General features: G+C 38.2%; 4 protein-coding genes and 1 long non-coding RNA gene across 5 annotated transcripts; 2 read left to right on the top strand and 3 right to left on the bottom strand.

The window, feature by feature from the left end:
* Nucleotides 1-575: 575 nt before the first annotated feature.
* On the bottom strand, nucleotides 576-1,433 carry LOC126722829 (uncharacterized). The gene has a single exon (XM_050425970.1). It carries the CDS (start codon nucleotides 1,431-1,433, stop codon nucleotides 576-578), a length of 858 nt encoding a protein of 285 aa, XP_050281927.1.
* Nucleotides 1,434-1,604: 171 nt separating this feature from the next.
* LOC126722828 (uncharacterized) lies at nucleotides 1,605-2,054 on the bottom strand. The gene has a single exon (XM_050425969.1). It carries the CDS (start codon nucleotides 2,052-2,054, stop codon nucleotides 1,605-1,607), a length of 450 nt encoding a protein of 149 aa, XP_050281926.1.
* A 4,940-nt stretch (nucleotides 2,055-6,994) lies between these two features.
* On the top strand, nucleotides 6,995-10,583 carry LOC126724140 (beta-hexosaminidase 2-like). Its single transcript, XM_050428442.1, has 2 exons — nucleotides 6,995-7,838; nucleotides 9,449-10,583. The coding sequence occupies exons 1-2, from the start codon at nucleotides 7,052-7,054 to the stop codon at nucleotides 10,399-10,401; spliced, it is 1,740 nt and encodes a 579-aa protein (XP_050284399.1). The 5' UTR covers nucleotides 6,995-7,051; the 3' UTR covers nucleotides 10,402-10,583.
* On the bottom strand, nucleotides 7,180-13,208 carry LOC126724141 (uncharacterized). Its single transcript, XR_007654634.1, has 2 exons — nucleotides 13,095-13,208; nucleotides 7,180-7,372 (listed from the first exon to the last, which is right to left on the bottom strand). It is a non-coding gene; the product is annotated as an uncharacterized LOC126724141 (long non-coding RNA).
* LOC126724139 (beta-hexosaminidase 2-like) lies at nucleotides 12,668-16,102 on the top strand. Its single transcript, XM_050428441.1, has 2 exons — nucleotides 12,668-13,560; nucleotides 14,961-16,102. Exons 1-2 carry the CDS (start codon nucleotides 12,756-12,758, stop codon nucleotides 15,911-15,913), a joined length of 1,758 nt encoding a protein of 585 aa, XP_050284398.1. The 5' UTR covers nucleotides 12,668-12,755; the 3' UTR covers nucleotides 15,914-16,102.
* The last annotated feature ends 1,508 nt before the right edge of the window (nucleotides 16,103-17,610 follow it).

Below are 17,610 nucleotides of genomic sequence, written 5' to 3'. Positions count from 1 at the left end.
TGATCGTTGGTGGCCAACGGTATTTGGTGATACCCTTGAAAGGCATCCGAGAAACTCATCCTGGGGTGACCCACGGTCGCATCCACCAACTGGTCGATCTTCGGCATAGGAAACGGACCCTTGGGGCAGGCCTTATTAAGATCCGTGAAGTCCACGCACACCCGCCATTAACCTGTCTTCTTTTTTACTACCACCGTATTGGCCAACCATTGAGGGTAAAAAACTTCCTTGATAGCCCCAGCCTGTTTGAGCTTGGCAACTTCGCTTCTAACCGCCTCGGCATGCTCCTTCGATGGTCGCCGAGGAGGTTGTCTCCCGGGCATAACGGCAGGGTTCACATTGAGTCGGTGACAAATGAAATTTGGGTCCACCCCTGGGGCCTCATACGGGTCCCATGCAAAAACATCCACATTGGCTCGGAGGAATTCCAGCAAACTCGCTTTCTCTTGCAAAGGCAATTTGGCCCCAATCTGGAAGAATTTGTCTGGATCATCCGCAACAACTACCTTCTCCAAATCTTCACACTCTACCCCACTGGCTGGCACGTCTAAGCCTGATACTGGGGACTTTAATTACTATAACTCATTGTCGGCCGTAGCCGAGGTTTCTGCTTCTGGCTGGTGTTGTATAGCCGCTACTAGGCACTGTCGAGCAGCCGCCTGACTCCCTACTATTTCCAGCACTTGGTCTCCGGATGGGTACTTCACCTTTTGATGTAGAGTGGACGAAACCGCTTTAAGGGTGTGAAGCCAAGGTCTGCCCACAATAGCCGTGTACGGAGAAAAAACATCCACGACAATAAAGTCCACTTCCACCACATCCGTACCTGACTGCACGGGCAGCCTGATTAGCCCCATGGGAGTGACCAACTTTCCCTCAAAACTTACTAGGGGAGAATTATAGGCCGTTAAGTCCTCTGGCTTCAAACCTAGCCCTTTGTACAAGTCAGGATACATCACATCCACAGCGCTTCCCTGATCAACCATCACTCTTCTGACATCGTACCCGCTAATCCTCAACGTTACCACCAGAGCATCCTTATGGGGCTGTATGGTCCCAACCATATCCTCATCTGAAAAACCCAAAATCAAGGGGACACGCCTCTTGGCTCTCTTCAATGCTTGAGAATGATCCTCGGCCGGGGATCGGGACACCGACAACACTCTGGAAGGGCAAGATCCAGTCCTTCCCGGGGCCGTAAAGATAACGTTAATCGTACCCAGGGGGAGCCTTGATGAAGCGTCCCCACGCACCTCAGAACCTGCTTGGCTCGCCCTTCCGCTGGAGTGATGCAAGAGTTGCTTTAATTTCCCTTCACGGACCAACTGTTCCAAGTGGTCCCATAAATTCTTGCAGTTGTCCGTCGTGTGCCCATGATCCTGATGATAATGGTAATACAAACTCAGGTTGCGTTTTCTAGGCTCTCCCGCCATCTTGTTCGGCCATTTGAAGAATGACTCGTTCTTTATCTTCTCCAAAACCTGTTGAACGAGCTCCCGAAATACTGCATTAACAACCTGGGCGTCCGCCGAGCCCGACTGCCCAACAAAGTCCCTCCTTGGTCGGCTGTTATTATAACGATCCGACTTGAAATCCCTCCTCTCCTAAGGGATCACCTTGGCCTTTCCTTTCCCCTGAAGTTGATCTTCCTCTACCCTTCTGTACTTATCTATTCTGTCCATCAGCTGGCGCACACTAGTGACAGGTTTACCGGTCAAGGATTTCCTCAAATAGTGATCAGTTGGGAGACCAGCTTTGAAAGTGGTTATAGCCACGGGATCATTCTTTCCCTCTATTTCGTTAAACATTTCCCAGTACCTATCCGAGTAACTTTTGAGAGTCTCGCCCTCTCGCATAGACAAAGTCAACAAGGATTCCAAAGGCCGAGGAGTCCGGCTGCATGTAATAAAGCGAGCACCAAAAGCCCGAGTTAGTGTTTTGAAAGATCCAACAGAATTGGCCCTTAAGCCATTGAACCACCTCATCGCCGTTGGACCCAAACTCAATGGAAAAATCTTGCACATCAAAGCATCATCCCTGGAGTGAATAGCCATCTTCTGGCTGTAATAGCTTACATGTTCCACCGGATCTGAATGGCCATCATACAGAGAGAACGTAGGCTGATGGAACCGCCGAGGATGGGTAGCATCGTCTATGTTTCTCGTAAAGGGCGACTTGGAAATTTGACTCAGGGCTTTGTTCATGGCATCGTTTCCCAAGCCCCTGCTAGTTGGACTTCTACGCCTACGACGATGGCGATGCTCCTCTTCATAGGAGAAAGTCTCGCTTTGCGGAGTTCTCGACCTCCGCCTGTAACTAGTTCTATTCGACTCCCCAGATGATGGTTCGGAGCAAGGTGGGGAACGTTCCCGCCGTGCATGGCGCAACTCTCTCTTCAAGTCTGCAATCTCACGTTACAGATTCCCATCATGCTTCGCGTGGGAGACGTGACTCTTCCCCCGTGAGTGGCTCCTGGTGGTATGAGTTGTACGTACACTCCCCTCCCGGCCTTCTCTCCGTTCGGGACTCCTTCGAGAACCACCATGCTGAGAGCCCCTTGACTCCGCCTGATGCAGGTTGACATCATCCTGATGCGGTCCCGTCGCGGGTTGAGGTAGACCCACTTCTTCCATCGGAAACGTTGCACCGGAAGTCCTTTAAGCTAACACAAGCTCTCCCCACAGACGGCGCCAATTGTAAGGACACGATTCATAACGACCCGTAACAGTGTTGGGTTCGTACGTAAAAAGGCCCAAACAATATGATTTGTAGAGCGTGGGTGTAAAGAACTAGGTCAACTGTGGTATATTAAAAAGATTCACTCTCACGTATATTGAAGGTCTAAAGTTGGTACAACGATCGTTCTCTTTTGGCGATCAATACAGTTCTTTTTCTCTCTTTTCGTTCTTCTTCTTTTGTCTGTGCTTTTCTCTCTTTTTCTTTTTCTGTTCCCCTCCTCCTTCTGCATGTTCTTCTTTCAGTTTATATACTCCCCTTTGTGTTCCATCCTTACCGTACACGTGCAGGTCGGGTTCGGAGGATTTCTTTCTGTCCCATCTAGCACCTCCTGGAACTTCTTATAGGCAGCTGTAAGGTTGCTTCCTTACTGTTCAGGTATCACCTTCACATTAATGCGGCCAGAGAGTTGGTTGAGAGGTCATTAATGCGGGGGCAGCTGTAGTTACAGATATTTGTTTACCTTATCTCTTTCATCCTTGGTCGGTTATTCTATCCTTGGTGGTGACTTAGTTCTGAGGTCTGGTTGCAACAAGGTCGCGTCCTGGTCGTCCTCGGACGCATACTGCCAAGGAGTATGGCGTCCTTGGACGGATATAGAACTCTACCATCGTGGTATTGACTACCCCTCCCTTTAGTAATTACCTCATGATCTGACTTGGCCTCCTCGGACGGATATGCATCCTCGGATGGTTCACAGGCCCAACAATCCTGAACTTAATGGGCCTATTGATCGAACGGCCCCCACAACACCATTTCACTTTTAATTTCAAAAAAATAGTTTTTATTCACTCAAAAAATAAATTGAATGAATGTTGAGTTAATGCTACTTACAAGTGTCAAGTTTGTGGATATAAACTAATAGATCATTTAGAAATATTTACAACTGAGGAAAGAGATTCATTTAAGTTCGGTTCAATCGCATGCAAAGTAGGATGTATATTTTTTTTCTTCAATATATATTCTATTTATTAATGTTTTAATTTGATTTTTCAAAATATTTTTCTCACTAGTACAATAATTTGATTCTTACAGGTGAAAGATATAGTGAGAACTAAAGTAGATCCTTCCTCTGAGGTACCATTTTTGACAAAAAAAAATAGGAGAGATGAACATGAACATGAACATGAACCTAATCAATCAAATCGCAAAAGAAGTAGAAAGGGGATTCCCTTTAGATCTCCTTTCTTTTAGATTTTTCATGATGCAATATTCCATATTGTGTAATACTTCCAGTACTGAGAGTGTATTCTAATCTATAGAGGGCGTTTGGATTCCCCGTTTTCCTGCGTCCACGTTTTGCTGTTGCTTTTTTTTTTTTTTTCTCACATATGTTGACTTTGGGGGACAAAATATACTGTTATGAACAGTGTATGTACTGTTCATACACTGTACATACACTGTTCACATATTAAAAAATATTAAAAATGGGTCCCACGGTACTATTCACACATTTAAAAATTATTTTGCTACAGTGTTTTCAGTTTTCAGTTTTCAGTTTTCAGTTTCAGCAACAATAAGCTTAATCTATATGCTGTATTTAGCTTTTCATTTTTTTAGATGAGAAGAGCTTTTCCTCTGTTTAGCAAAGCAGATCTTTTTGTCATGTTCTATGGTAGTGTTTTTATTGTGTTTAAAGTTTATATTATTGGAAAGGGCTTATTAAATCATCATTATTTATTTGCCTTTATAAATAGAGATTGTTTATGAGATATAGGTTTGCTAGTAATACATTTGTTGCGTGGAAAGAACATTCCCTTGCTGTAGGAACTTGTTTTGCAAATCGCTTATTTAACTCGGAACCAAGAATAAATATGTGACAGGGACGGAACCAGGATTCATACCTGAGGGGGGCAAAGCTTAAAACTAAAAAAAAAATTATGAAAATAAAAACTAGCATCTATTTCATATTCAAAAAAATACTACATGCAAAATAAGTATTTCTTAAACATTTCATATTATAAAACACATCAACAAAGTATAACATAAAGAATGAGTGTTTCTTATTTTGTGCGCGATTTTTGTTTAGTCCATATTTATTTTTTTATTTTGTTTTTGTAGTTAAATGGGCATGAATTTTATTTATTTATTTATTTTCTTGTAGGTCAATATCTAAATATTTTAGAGGAGGAGAGACAAATATATATATATATATAAGGGTAAATCTTAATTTTTTTATACTATTTTTTTTTTTTAATGTGGGGGGGGGGGGGGGGGCAATGGCCCCCCTCTGCCCCAACGTAGATCCGTCCCTGATTATATGTGAAAGAATATGACAATGCAACATTTGTCAAGTGACTTTCTTTGTTTTTCTTTTTCTTTTTTTCTTCCAAGAGGAAATAAAAAGAAACAAAAAGAATTTAAGTGGATGAGTTTATAAATGTCAATTAATTCCAAAGCCAGCTCAAAAAAAAAAAAAAAAAAAAATGCTTCCCAAAATTTATCTTCCAAAATTCAAACTAAATAGCAAGATTTGGGCCCTTTGATTTCGATTTAAGTTCCTAAATCTAAAGATTTGTATTTGGGCCTTTTAATACTTTGCTTTAGTCCACACACATAGAACCTCTTTTAAAATTTTCTGAATCTAATAATCACAAGCTTTGGCATAATTAAAAAAATATAAATGTGTTTGGTGAGGTAAATGAAGTCTGAACAAAGCTTTCTAGGGACATGGTTTTGTAGTAGATTAGAGGTATGCCTAATTTTATCTTTAGATAATAATTGAAATTTTGGTTGCTAGATTCTTGAATGGCAACCTTGAGCAATAGGCTTATTTTGAATAATACATTAGTCTAATTTGCTATCGAATTTAGATAATCTGATTAGTTAATATAAGCTTTTCCAAGCCTTTTTAGGAGAGATGATCGCTTAAAAACTTGTTAAATTTGAGATTTTTTGTTATTTAGAATTAAATGTGGTTAAATAGCTTTTCATAGCTTGAGATGATTAGGCTGAAATTTTAGGGACATAGAGAAAATTATACCTTTTTTTGGTAAATACAACAAATTATTCAAATATTCCCTTTTGTGTTTGTTGCTTGTTCATGGACTCATGGCTCTTGCAAGATTTTCAAGCCCACTTGACATATCCACCTCTTGGGCCCATAGGTTAACTCAAATAGGTCATACTCTTTGCTTTCATACCATGTTCCTTCAAAAATCCCATTAAAAAAATTAACGGATTTAGTCCATACGAAAATTTAAAAAAAATATATATGAAAGTGATGGATTCAAATATAAAAATGGCCAACAAAAACTTCAAGTTACGGTCACTTAAATATAAAAATAGATTGGGGTGACCAAATTATTACATTTTAAATATTTGAAAATAATGGACCAAAATCGAACATAAACAATATTTGAGGGACTAAAAGTGTAATTTATCAGAAAAAATTGATGCATGAAAATAGCAACTCTACAAACCAGAACAATTTATAATCAACTGAAAGGACCATTTTGTCCATTTCTTTTCAATCCCTTGACCCAAAAAGGGTCCAATATTAATATATCCAAAATTCACAATACAACTGGTCTTATCTTCTTCATCCTATATTAAATACAAACTGGAAGGCTAAGTTTTCCACTAATAATAAAGATTAACTGTCAAGAGGTAAATTGACTTGACTAAACAAAGTAGATCTTAAATTATACTCGTTCAATATTATTTCTTTTATTAGGCTCCAGCTAAGACAAAGTCCATCACCAGTAGCACAAAAGCAAAGTCCCAAATAACAACCAAACAAAACTCATGACCAACAATTAAAGCAACACATGTAATTAACAAAGACTTCAAACAAAAATTCTATGAACATAGCATAAATCACGACTTTTGTCACAACTATTCACGTGAAAATTTGTGAGTGATGAAAAAAAAATTTGTAAATCAACATAAAACTGACAGATAATTAATTACAATCTGTCACATAAAATAATTGTAGTAAAAATTGTGACTTTTTTACATACTATTAGAATTTCTCAAATTTACCACCAACAAGTGTGGTACAACTGGTAGATGATTGTTGAGTCTTTCACCACATCCTAGGTTCGAGTTCTCACGAGGACTGTAAGTGTGGGTTTGGAGTTTCCAAGCTCCAATTCGAGCTGGTGTCCTATGAACTTACTCAACTGTACCGTGAGGCATGGAACAATGACTGTCACAGGCGAATCCCTTTTTTTATTCTAAAAAAAAAAAAAAAGAATTTCTCAAACTTTAGACTTTAGTCTAAAGCAACGTGTCACAAAGAAAACCATGTCAATCACTGTTTTCAAAGTGCTCAAAAAGTCTCCCCACCTCACCAATTGTGAACAGAGGAAACATGCCTCTTCCTTTCTTCAATTCTATTCTCATAATCTCCGCAGGAATAGCAGTGTTGTCCGTCCCAATCTCAACAGTTGAATCTACAATCCAAGTATGGCCAAAGCCACGAACTTTTTCATGGCCACAACCACAAGCCACTCTTCTCTCTCCCAACTTTACCATTTCAACTCCCAACCAAATACATATACACCTCTCCTCCGCCATCAAGCGCTACCTCAATCTCATTCAAACCGAACACCACATTCCCTTAGTCCCTCCCACTCTCAACTTTACCACCTCCACCCCTCCTTTACAGACCCTTTTGGTCTCTGTCTCAGACCTCACCGCCCCACTTCACCACAACGTGAATGAGTCCTATACACTCACTATTCCCACATGGGGTCCTGCTAATTTGTCTGCAGAGACTGTGTGGGGTGCCATGAGAGGCCTTGAGACTTTTTCTCAGCTCGTTTGGGGTGACCCTTTACGTGTAGCTGTGGGGTTGTATATATGGGACGCCCCACTTTTTGCTCACAGAGGGGTTTTGTTGGATACTTCAAGGAATTACTACCCAGTTGAGGATATATTGAGGACCATTGGGGCTATAAGTGTGAATAAGATGAATGTGTTCCATTGGCACATCACTGACTCACACTCTTTCCCACTTTTGGTGCCGTCTGAGCCTGATTTGGCAGCTAAGGGGTCATATGGTCCTGACATGCTGTACACTCCTTATGATGTCAACAGAATTGTGCAGTTTGGCTTGGAGCATGGGGTTAGAGTGGTTCCAGAGATTGACACACCCGGTCAGTAAAACTTTTCTCGTTTGCCTTTACTCTTTTGTTTGATATCCTACTCTTTTTCTCTTTTTAGTGCAAAATTTCTGGGATTGTATTGCTAGTTATAAAGGTCGTATCTAGTACACAAAATTGTCACATTTATGGGTTTGAGAGAGGTATTTTGTAGGACAATTAAACAAATTCTTAGCTAGCTGGCATTGTATATGCATAAGAACTTTGGAATCTCAGACTACATCAAAGATACTAGAATGAGTTCAAACATTGGATATGCAGATTTAACTCATCTAAGTGCATTCCAGAAGTGGCAAAACTGCCAAAACTTAGGTATAGTCTTGTACTTTGGGTTCCTAAATCATATTCCACAGCACAAATGTATTGACCAAAGACCAATGCTGTGTGAATAGTGTCATACTATCATCCTCTCCCAAGGACAATTGAATTCAACCATGTGGTTTATTGGCCAATACAAACACATAATTGAATTTACTTGAGGAACATAAGGTTTAGTACATAGAGAACTGTACCTAAATTTTACCCCTCCAAAATAGTTATCTTCTTTAGCAGGTTCAGAAATCAATCAGGAAACATCAAAAGACAAAGCGATTGAATCTCACAATTTCTGATGAACCTTTTATCCCAAAAAAGGAGAGAAATGAAAAAGGATTATGTTTAGTAAACTTGTTTCAACTACCTATCTACTACAATCAGTCTAAATCTAATCTAGCAAGCCCCATATATGCATCTCTTGCCCTTATAATTAAAAATTAGATTGCTTAAATAATTTCTGTTGAACAAGTGCCCTTTGTTCAACATACAAAAACATTGCATAGTAGCAAAAACAAGCAGCTATTCAAAGCTGCAAACACTCCTTGCCAGGGGTACAAACAGATCTTACACAATGACAAACAATACAGATAAAACTAACCATAACTACCATTACCATCTAATTATTCAACAAAACATGACAGAAATCACACCCTAAGCTCTCCTACAGTGACATTTATTCCTCTTAAGAAAACATCCCCCACTGACTGCATAGAATTTTATTTTGCATTACTGCAAAAATTCCAACTAAATCAACCCAAGCCCTCACCTTCCATTTAATTGAATGATGCTTTCTTCTGCCTTAACTTGTCCATGGTGATTCTTGCCTTTGGCATCAAATATGATAAATGGAAGCAGCCCAAGCTAGTTTACACAGGATATTGGATTATCAAGCATACAGCTTCCCATTAGATGCTTTCATTGTTTGCCAAAACTTATTAGACATTTTATATATTTGAATTTGAAAATGTGCAAGATATAATGTCAAAATCAAACTCAAATATAATTGGAGAAACCTTCATAATTCTTATATTACAATATGGTGAATATACACGAGCTAATACTACTTTTGACAGTGGGATTGGGTGAGGCTTTTTGAAAGACATAAAACACAAGATGATTCAAATGATTGAACCATTTAATCCAGAATCCTAATGCGTACAATGATATCAAGCAAATTTCAGTCTATTCCTTTTTCCATACCATAGGTTTGTACTTAATTAAGCTTTAGTAATTGTTGTGGTGAAATGGAAGGAGTTTATTTTTTTATTTTTTTATTTTTTTACTTGCAGCCCATACGGGATCATGGGCAGAAGCCTACCCTGACATTATAACATGTGCAAACATGTTCTGGTGGCCAGCCGGAAGCAAGTGGGAAGACCGTCTTGCCTCTGAACCTGGAACAGGCCAATTGAACCCCTTAAACCCCAAGACTTACCAAGTCCTGAAACGAGTTATTAACGATGTAGCCACCCTATTCCCAGAACCATTCTACCATGCTGGAGCTGATGAGATCATCCCTGGTTGTTGGAAAGCTGATCCGGCCATTCAGTCCTTCCTCTCAAATGGTGGAACTCTAAATCAGCTACTTGAGATCTTTGTCAACTCTACTTTTCCTTATATTGTATCCCTCAACCGAACAGTGGTCTACTGGGAAGATGTTATATTGGATGCTAATATCAAGGTACCAACCACAGCTCTTCCTCCAGAGCATACCATCTTGCAAACATGGAACAATGGCCATAATAACACCAAAAAGATTGTTTCTTCTGGATACCGGGCTATTGTATCATCTGCGGATTTCTATTATCTAGACTGTGGGCACGGTGGCTTTGTAGGGAATGACAGCCAGTATGATAATCAAACAAGTGGTACCTCTGGAAATGGAGGATCATGGTGTGCACCTTTCAAGACATGGCAAACCATATACGACTATGATATAACATATGGGTTGAGCAAGGAGGAGGCCAATCTAGTGTTAGGTGGGGAGGTGGCATTGTGGTCTGAGCAAGCAGACCCTGCAGTTTTAGATGCAAGAATATGGCCACGAGCTTCAGCAATGGCAGAGACACTGTGGTCTGGGAATCGAGATGAGACAGGTAAGAAAAGATATGCTGAGGCAACTGATAGGTTGAACGAGTGGAGATATAGGATGGTGCGAAGAGGTATTGGAGCTGAACCCATTCAGCCACTTTGGTGCATTAGGAACCCTGGCATGTGCAACACAGTTCAGTCTGCTGCTTAAGTATTTCCTTCTTATATGCTTGAAAAATAATAGTTCTAATAACAGTCACTGATTTGATTTTTTGTGTTACTTTTCTTGCTAATGCATTAGTTGAGGAAGATGAGTGGCAATTGTATTTAATTTTCAAAATGTATCAAACAACTTATGTGACAAATGGTTCAACTCCTCTTTGTTTTAAATCACTTTGCTGTGTGCAACGCAGTTTTAAGCAGCAAGCCTCCTCAACTTAGGTCAATCTAAACTTCTATTAAAATAGTTATGGAACTTATTTATTGATATTTCTTTTACAATTTTTACTCTACATTAAATCTTTCTCTTGGCTAGCACTAGCTTGAGAGGGTGTTATGTGAATGAATTAAGATTATGTTGAAGCTATAGAGGAAAAGAATGACAAGGAAGTGGTGTTTTGGCTATGATACATTCGTTGGTGGAGCTATAATACACTAGAACAGGTAATGTTGTGCTCTAGTTTGTCACTGTGATTGGATGATTAAATTTTTGTTTGATGTTAACAAAATACTTTCTGCAGTGCAGCAAACAGAGAAAGAACAGAGCAGTGAAACAAGGACTCCAGCTGCAATATATATATATATATATATATATATAAAATATCAATTTCTTGTAGTCATATCTTATTATTAAATCATCATTATTTATTTGCAATTGTTTATGAGATTATAAGTTTGCTAGTAATATATTTGTTGCGTGGAAAGAAGAACATGGACTTGCCTAGCCGTAGGAACTTGTTTTGCAGATTGCTTATTTAACTCGGAACCAAGAATAAACATGTGAAAGAAAATGACAAAGCAACATTTGTCTAGTGACTTTCTTTGTTTTTGTTTTTTCCTCCAAGCAGAAATAAAAAGGAACGACAGAATTTAAGTGGATGAAGGTTTATAAGTGTCAATTAATTCCAAAGCCACTACAAAAAGAATTCTTTAAGGGCAAAAATAACTGCTTCCCAAAATTTCTCTTCAAAATTCAAATTATATTAATTTACTCATTCTTTGGGTAGCAAGATATGGGCCTTTTGATTTAGATTTGAGTTATAAATCTAAATACTTTGATTAGATAGTTTAAATGTCAATTATTTGTATTTGGGCCAAATTCATCAAAGATTTAGAAACTTGAAATCCTTTGAATTTTTTGTTAGACAATTGAAATCTTTGGATTTGAAATAAGATTTAGCACCTTTAATTTTAGATTTAACACTTCAAAAATTTTAAATCCCCCAACTCCCAAAAATTTTCATAGATGTTGAAGGAGAGGAGAGAGAACTACTTATGCTACCACACACCCATCCAAAACCCCTTTTAAAATTTGTTGAATCTAATAATCATAAGCTTTGATATAATTCAGAAATATAAATGTGGTTATTGAGGTAAATGAAGTCTAATTAAAGATTGGCTTGGGACAAAATTTTGTAGTAGATCACGGGTATGTCTAATATTATCCTTAGATAATAATCGAAGATTTTGGTGACTGGATTTTTGAAATGACAACCTTAAGAAATAGGCTTTTTGGGATATTACATCAATCTAGTTTACTATAAATTTTGGATAATTTGGTTAGCTATACAAACTTTTATGAGCCTTTCTAGGGGAAATAATCTTTTAAAATCCACCTAAAAGAAAGACAAAAAAAAAAAAAAAAAAAAAAGAGATAGTATTCACTTTTTTTTTTTTTTTTTTTTTTTTTTGTGGGTGAAATATAGATTAAATGGAAGAAATGTATAAAAAAAAGATTGAATGGAAAAGAGGATAACAATTTATATATATATATATATATATATTGTTACGTTAAAGTATAGATTAGTAGGAGGATTAAAAGGTATAAGGAAAGAGAAAAATAAGACAGAAAGTATTGAAAATAAGTACATGATGTAATAGCTAATGCAATTCAACATAAACATAACAATAATAAATACTATATTTTAATTTTTAGATATATAAATATAAAAATAGGTATATATACATATAAATATAAATTGGACGGGCAGGTTTCCACAAATATTAGAGATTACAAGTCAAAGAAGGGGTAAATTTTTTTTTTTTTTTTTTTGAGAAGACAAAGAAGAAGGGATAAATTGACTGATAAACAAAGTAGATCTCAAATTATACTACCATTCAATGTTTCTTCTCGGCTTCGGCAAAGTAAAGGTCAATCACTAATAAAGAAAAGCAAAGTCCCAAAGGACAACCAAACAAAACTAAGTCCAACAACCGAAGCAACACAAGTACTATTTAACTATAACTAGGCCACAACATGGACGGTCCAGTAACTGTTTTCAAAGTGCTTCAATCCCTCGTAATTTGGTCAAAAAGTCTCTCTAACTCTAACCCACCTAACATTTTATGGTAAACAAAAAATCCATGTTTCTTCCTTTCCTCAATTCCATTCTCATTATCTCTATAGGACTAGCAGTATTGTCCTTCCCGATCTCAGCAGTTGAATCCTCAATCCAGGTATGGCCAAAGCCACGAACTTTTTCATGGTCACAACCACAAGCCACTCTTCTCTCTTCCTCCTTCACCATTTCAGCTCCCAACCAAACACATATACACCTCTCCTCCGCCATCAAACGCTACCTCAATCTTATCCAAACAGAGCACCATATTCCATTAGTCCCTCCCGTACTCAACTTCACCACCTCCACCCCTCCTTTACAGACCCTTTTGGTCTATGTCTCTGACCTCACTGCCCCACTTCACCACAACGTGAATGAGTCCTATTCACTCACTATTCCCACATGGGGTCCTGCCAATTTGACTGCAGAGACTGTGTGGGGTGCCATGAGAGGCCTTGAGACATTTTCTCAGCTCGTTTGGGGTGACCCTTTACGTGTGGCAGTGGGGTTGTACATATGGGATGCACCACTTTTTGGACACAGGGGGGTTATGTTGGATACCTCTAGGAATTACTACCCAGTTGAGGACATATTGAGGACTATTGGGGCTATGAGTGTGAATAAGATGAATGTGTTTCATTGGCACATCACTGACTCGCACTCTTTCCCACTTTTGGTGCCGTCTGAGCCTGATTTGGCAGCTAAGGGGTCTTATGGCCCGGACATGCTGTACACTCCCGATGATGTAAACAAAATTGTGCAGTTTGGCTTGGATCATGGAGTGAGAATTATTCCAGAGATTGACTCACCCGGTCAGTAAAAACTCTCTTTTGCCTTTACTTTTTGGCTTGCAATGCTACTCTCTTTCTTTTTGGTACAAAATTTTTGGGATTGTATTGCTAGTTATAAAAGGTCCTGTCTAGTACACAAAATTGTCACTTTTACAGGTTTGACAGAGGTAATTGGTAGGCCGTCTCTTACCCAATTTTGCATTGTATTGCAAAGAAACTACTAAACAAATTCTTAGCTAGTTGGCATTGGATATGCAGATCTAACTCATCTAAGTGTATTTCAAAAGGGGCAAAACTTAGGTATATTGCGTTAAGAGTTGTACTTTGGGTTCCTCAATTGTATCCAACAACAAGATTGTATTGACCTATGCAGTGCAAATAGTGTCATCCTGTCATCCACTCCCAAGTACAAATGAATTAAACCACAAATGAATTCAACCTTGTGGTTTATTGGCCAATACAAACACATGATTGAATTTAATTGAGGAGCCTACGGTTTAGTACATAAAGAACTTTACCTAAGATTTAACCCTCCAAAATTATGGTATTCTTTAACAGGTTTAGAAATCAATCAGAAAACTTCAAAAGACAAGGTGGTTGAATCTCACAATTTCTGATGAACCTTTTATACCAAAAAAAGGAGAGAAATGAAATTATGTTTAGTAAACTTGTTTCAAACAACCTATTTGCTTCAATCAGTCTAAATCTAATCCAACAAGTCCCATATATGCATCTCTTGCCCTTGTAATTAAAAATTAGGATGCCTAGATAATTTCTTGATGAACAAGTGACCTTTGTTCAACTAACAAAACATGGATAGTAGCAAAAACAAGCTGCTATTCAAAGCTTCAAACACCTCTTACCAGTGGTACAAACAGATCTTGCACAATGACAAACATTATGGATAAAACTAAGCATAACTACCATTACCATCTAATTAATCAACAAAACATGACAGAAATCACACCGTAAGCTCTCCTACCGTTACATTTATTCCTCTTAAGAATACATCTCTTAATCACTGCATAGAATTCCATTCTGCATTACTGCAAAAAAACATTCCCACCAAAATCAACCCAAGCATACACCTCCCATTTTAATTGTCCATGGTGAGTTCTTGCATTCCTTTGGCATCAAATATGATAAATGGAAGCAGCCCAAGCTATTTTACACAGGGTATTGATTTATACACAAGCTAATACAACTTATGACAGTAGGATTGGGTGAGGATTTTAGAAAGACATAAAACCCAAGATGATTCACATTGTTGAACCATTTAATCTAGAATCATAATGCATACGATGATATCAAGTAAACTTCAGTCCATTCCTTTTCCATATCAGAGGGTTGTACTAAGTTAAACTATAGTAATCCTTGTGGTGAAAATGGAAGGAGTTTAAAATTTTGTTTTTTAATTGCAGCCCATACAGGATCATGGGCAGAAGCCTACCCTGACATTGTGACATGTGCAAACATGTTCTGGTGGCCAGCTGGAAGTATGTGGGAAGACCGTCTTGCCTCTGAACCTGGAACAGGCCACTTGAACCCCTTAAACCCCACGACTTACCAAGTCCTGAAAAGAGTCATTAATGATGTGGCCACCTTATTCCCAGAACCATTCTACCATGTTGGAGCTGATGAGATCATCCCTGGTTGTTGGAAAGCTGATCCGGCCGTCCAGTCCTTCCTCTCAAATGGTGGAACTGTCAGTCAGCTACTTGAGATCTTTGTCAACTCTACTTTTCCTTATATTGTATCCCTAAACCGAACAGTGGTTTATTGGGAAGATGTTATATTGGATGGTAATATCAAAGTACCAACCACAGCTCTTCCTCCAGAGCATACCATCTTGCAGACATGGAACAATGGGCATGAAAACACCAAAAAGATTGTTTCTTCTGGATACCGGGTTATCGTATCATCCTCGGATTTCTATTATCTGGACTGTGGGCATGGTGACTTTCTAGGGAATGACAGCCAATACGATCAACAAACAAGTGATAACTTTGGAAATGGAGGATCATGGTGTGGGCCTTTCAAAACATGGCAAACCATATACAACTATGATATAACATATGGGTTGAGCAAGGAGGAGGCCAATCTAGTGTTAGGTGGGGAGGTGGCATTGTGGTCTGAGCAAGCAGATCCTGTAGTTTTAGATGCAAGAATTTGGCCAAGAACTTCTGCAATGGCAGAGACACTTTGGTCTGGGAACCGGGATGAGACAGGTACGAAAAGGTATGCTGAGGCAACTGATAGGTTGAACGAGTGGAGATATAGAATGGTGCGAAGAGGTATTGGAGCTGAACCCATTCAGCCACTTTGGTGCATTAGGAACCCTGGCATGTGCAACACAGTTCAGCCTTTTGCTTAGCTATTTCCTTCTTATATACTTGAAAAATATAATACTAATACCAATTACAGATTTGATTTGTTGTGTTACTTTTCTTGCTATAGAATGCATTATTTGAGGAAGATGAATGGCAATTGTATTTAACTTTGCAAATGTTTGAGCCCTTAACTCATGTGACAAATAGTTTGACTCTTGTCCTGTTTTAAATCACTCTGCTGTGTGCAATGCAGTTTTAAGCAATGAGCCTTCTCAACGCAGTGTTAAATCTTTTTCTTCATCTATCAAAAAATAAGTTAATTTTTCTCCTGGCTAGCACTAGCTTGAGAGGGTGTTATATGAAGGAATTAAGATTATAATGAAGCTATAGAGGGAAAGAATGACAAGGACGTGGGGTTTTGGCTATGATACTTTCGTTGGTGGAGCTATAATACACTAGAAGACGTAATCTTGTACTCTAGTTTCTGTCAAAGTGATTGGATGATTGGATTTTTGTTTGATGTTAAAAAATTACTTTTAAGGAATTTTTAGAATTATGAAAATGAAGGATTTTACATTAATTAATAGAATTGAAATTCTATCAACTCAAATTTCTAATAATTGAATGAGTATAATTAATGCTAAAGAAAATAGAACATTATAAACATGGTCATATGGATGGTAATGGTGGTGAAAATAACTAGGTAATAGTGGAGGTGTGAAGTCATAGTTGTAGACCTCACAGGAATTTATGAAGCTATGTACATAAAATAAATTGGCTTTGATTTCTAAAATTATCCAATTTCTAAGAATGTATGCCTGGTATTAAGCATTGTAATCAATTTGTCAATTAAAGTACCTAGAGCCAAAGACAACAATCACAACAACAACCTAGAACCATAGACATTGTACAATAAAATGTAGCTTGGCAGGGAGTTGCAGACGGAGAGGGAAAAAACTAATGTTAGCAGATAAGACACACAAAGATAGCTTAAGGATTGCAACAAACCAGCCCTTTTCACAGAGAAAGAAGCTACAATTTTCTGCAGCAAACAGAGAAAGAACAGAGCAGTAAAACAAGGACTCCAGGGCCTGATTTTTATTCATTCACTGTTTCAGCCAGTAAATTTAGTATGTATACATGAACATGGCTCATATTCAGCCTTTACAAGTTACAAGTGAATCACTTCATAATCAAACAACTATTTTTTAGTTTTTTTTTTTTTTTTTTTTTTGAGAATCAACATTGCGATGCATTTAATTAGGAAATACCAGCTAAATCAGCTTGGTAACAAGACAATACAAGAGGAACATCTTCCATCCAAATTACACAATTTGATAAAGTAACTTCTAATTGTGCCAAATTGTGTGCAACTGTGTTGCCCTCTCTCTTAGTGTGAGAGTAAGACAATTTTGAAAAAGTTGAAGAAAGAGACAGAGAGTCCTGAATCATCAACCCATAAGGAGCCAAAACAGGATTCTTGGAATTCAAAGTTGCCATCACCAGTAGGGAGTCACCTTCTGGGACAACATCTGTTAGGTCCAATTCTTGTGCAAACTCTAGAGCTTTGTTGGCAGCCAAAGCTTCAATTTCAATCGCTTGGAGGAGTTGGGGAACACGAGTAGCCATGGCTGCGATCACCAAACCCGCCTCATCACGGACTACTTTTTAGTTGAACAGACCAAACACAAGTTAAAACTAGTGTTACAACTTATTTTATTTGAAGTAACAGTTTTGTGAA

Source organism: Quercus robur, chromosome 4, assembly GCF_932294415.1.
Source record: "Quercus robur chromosome 4, dhQueRobu3.1, whole genome shotgun sequence".
Classification (NCBI taxonomy): domain Eukaryota; kingdom Viridiplantae; phylum Streptophyta; class Magnoliopsida; order Fagales; family Fagaceae; genus Quercus; species Quercus robur.
This window is presented reverse-complemented; position numbering and strand designations above follow the sequence as displayed.

Excerpts from the sequence above, each read along its gene's own strand:
- LOC126722829 (XM_050425970.1), bottom strand. The coding sequence starts at position 1,433 with ATGGCGGGAGAGCCTAGAAAACGCAACCTGAGTTTGTATTACCATTAT.
- LOC126722828 (XM_050425969.1), bottom strand. The coding sequence starts at position 2,054 with ATGGCTATTCACTCCAGGGATGATGCTTTGATGTGCAAGATTTTTCCA.
- LOC126724140 (XM_050428442.1), top strand. The coding sequence starts at position 7,052 with ATGCCTCTTCCTTTCTTCAATTCTATTCTCATAATCTCCGCAGGAATA. Across the intron at positions 7,839-9,448 it reads TCCAGAGATTGACACACCCG|CCCATACGGGATCATGGGCA; the intron begins GTCAGTAAAACT and ends TTTTACTTGCAG.
- LOC126724139 (XM_050428441.1), top strand. The coding sequence starts at position 12,756 with ATGGTAAACAAAAAATCCATGTTTCTTCCTTTCCTCAATTCCATTCTC. Across the intron at positions 13,561-14,960 it reads TCCAGAGATTGACTCACCCG|CCCATACAGGATCATGGGCA; the intron begins GTCAGTAAAAAC and ends TTTTAATTGCAG.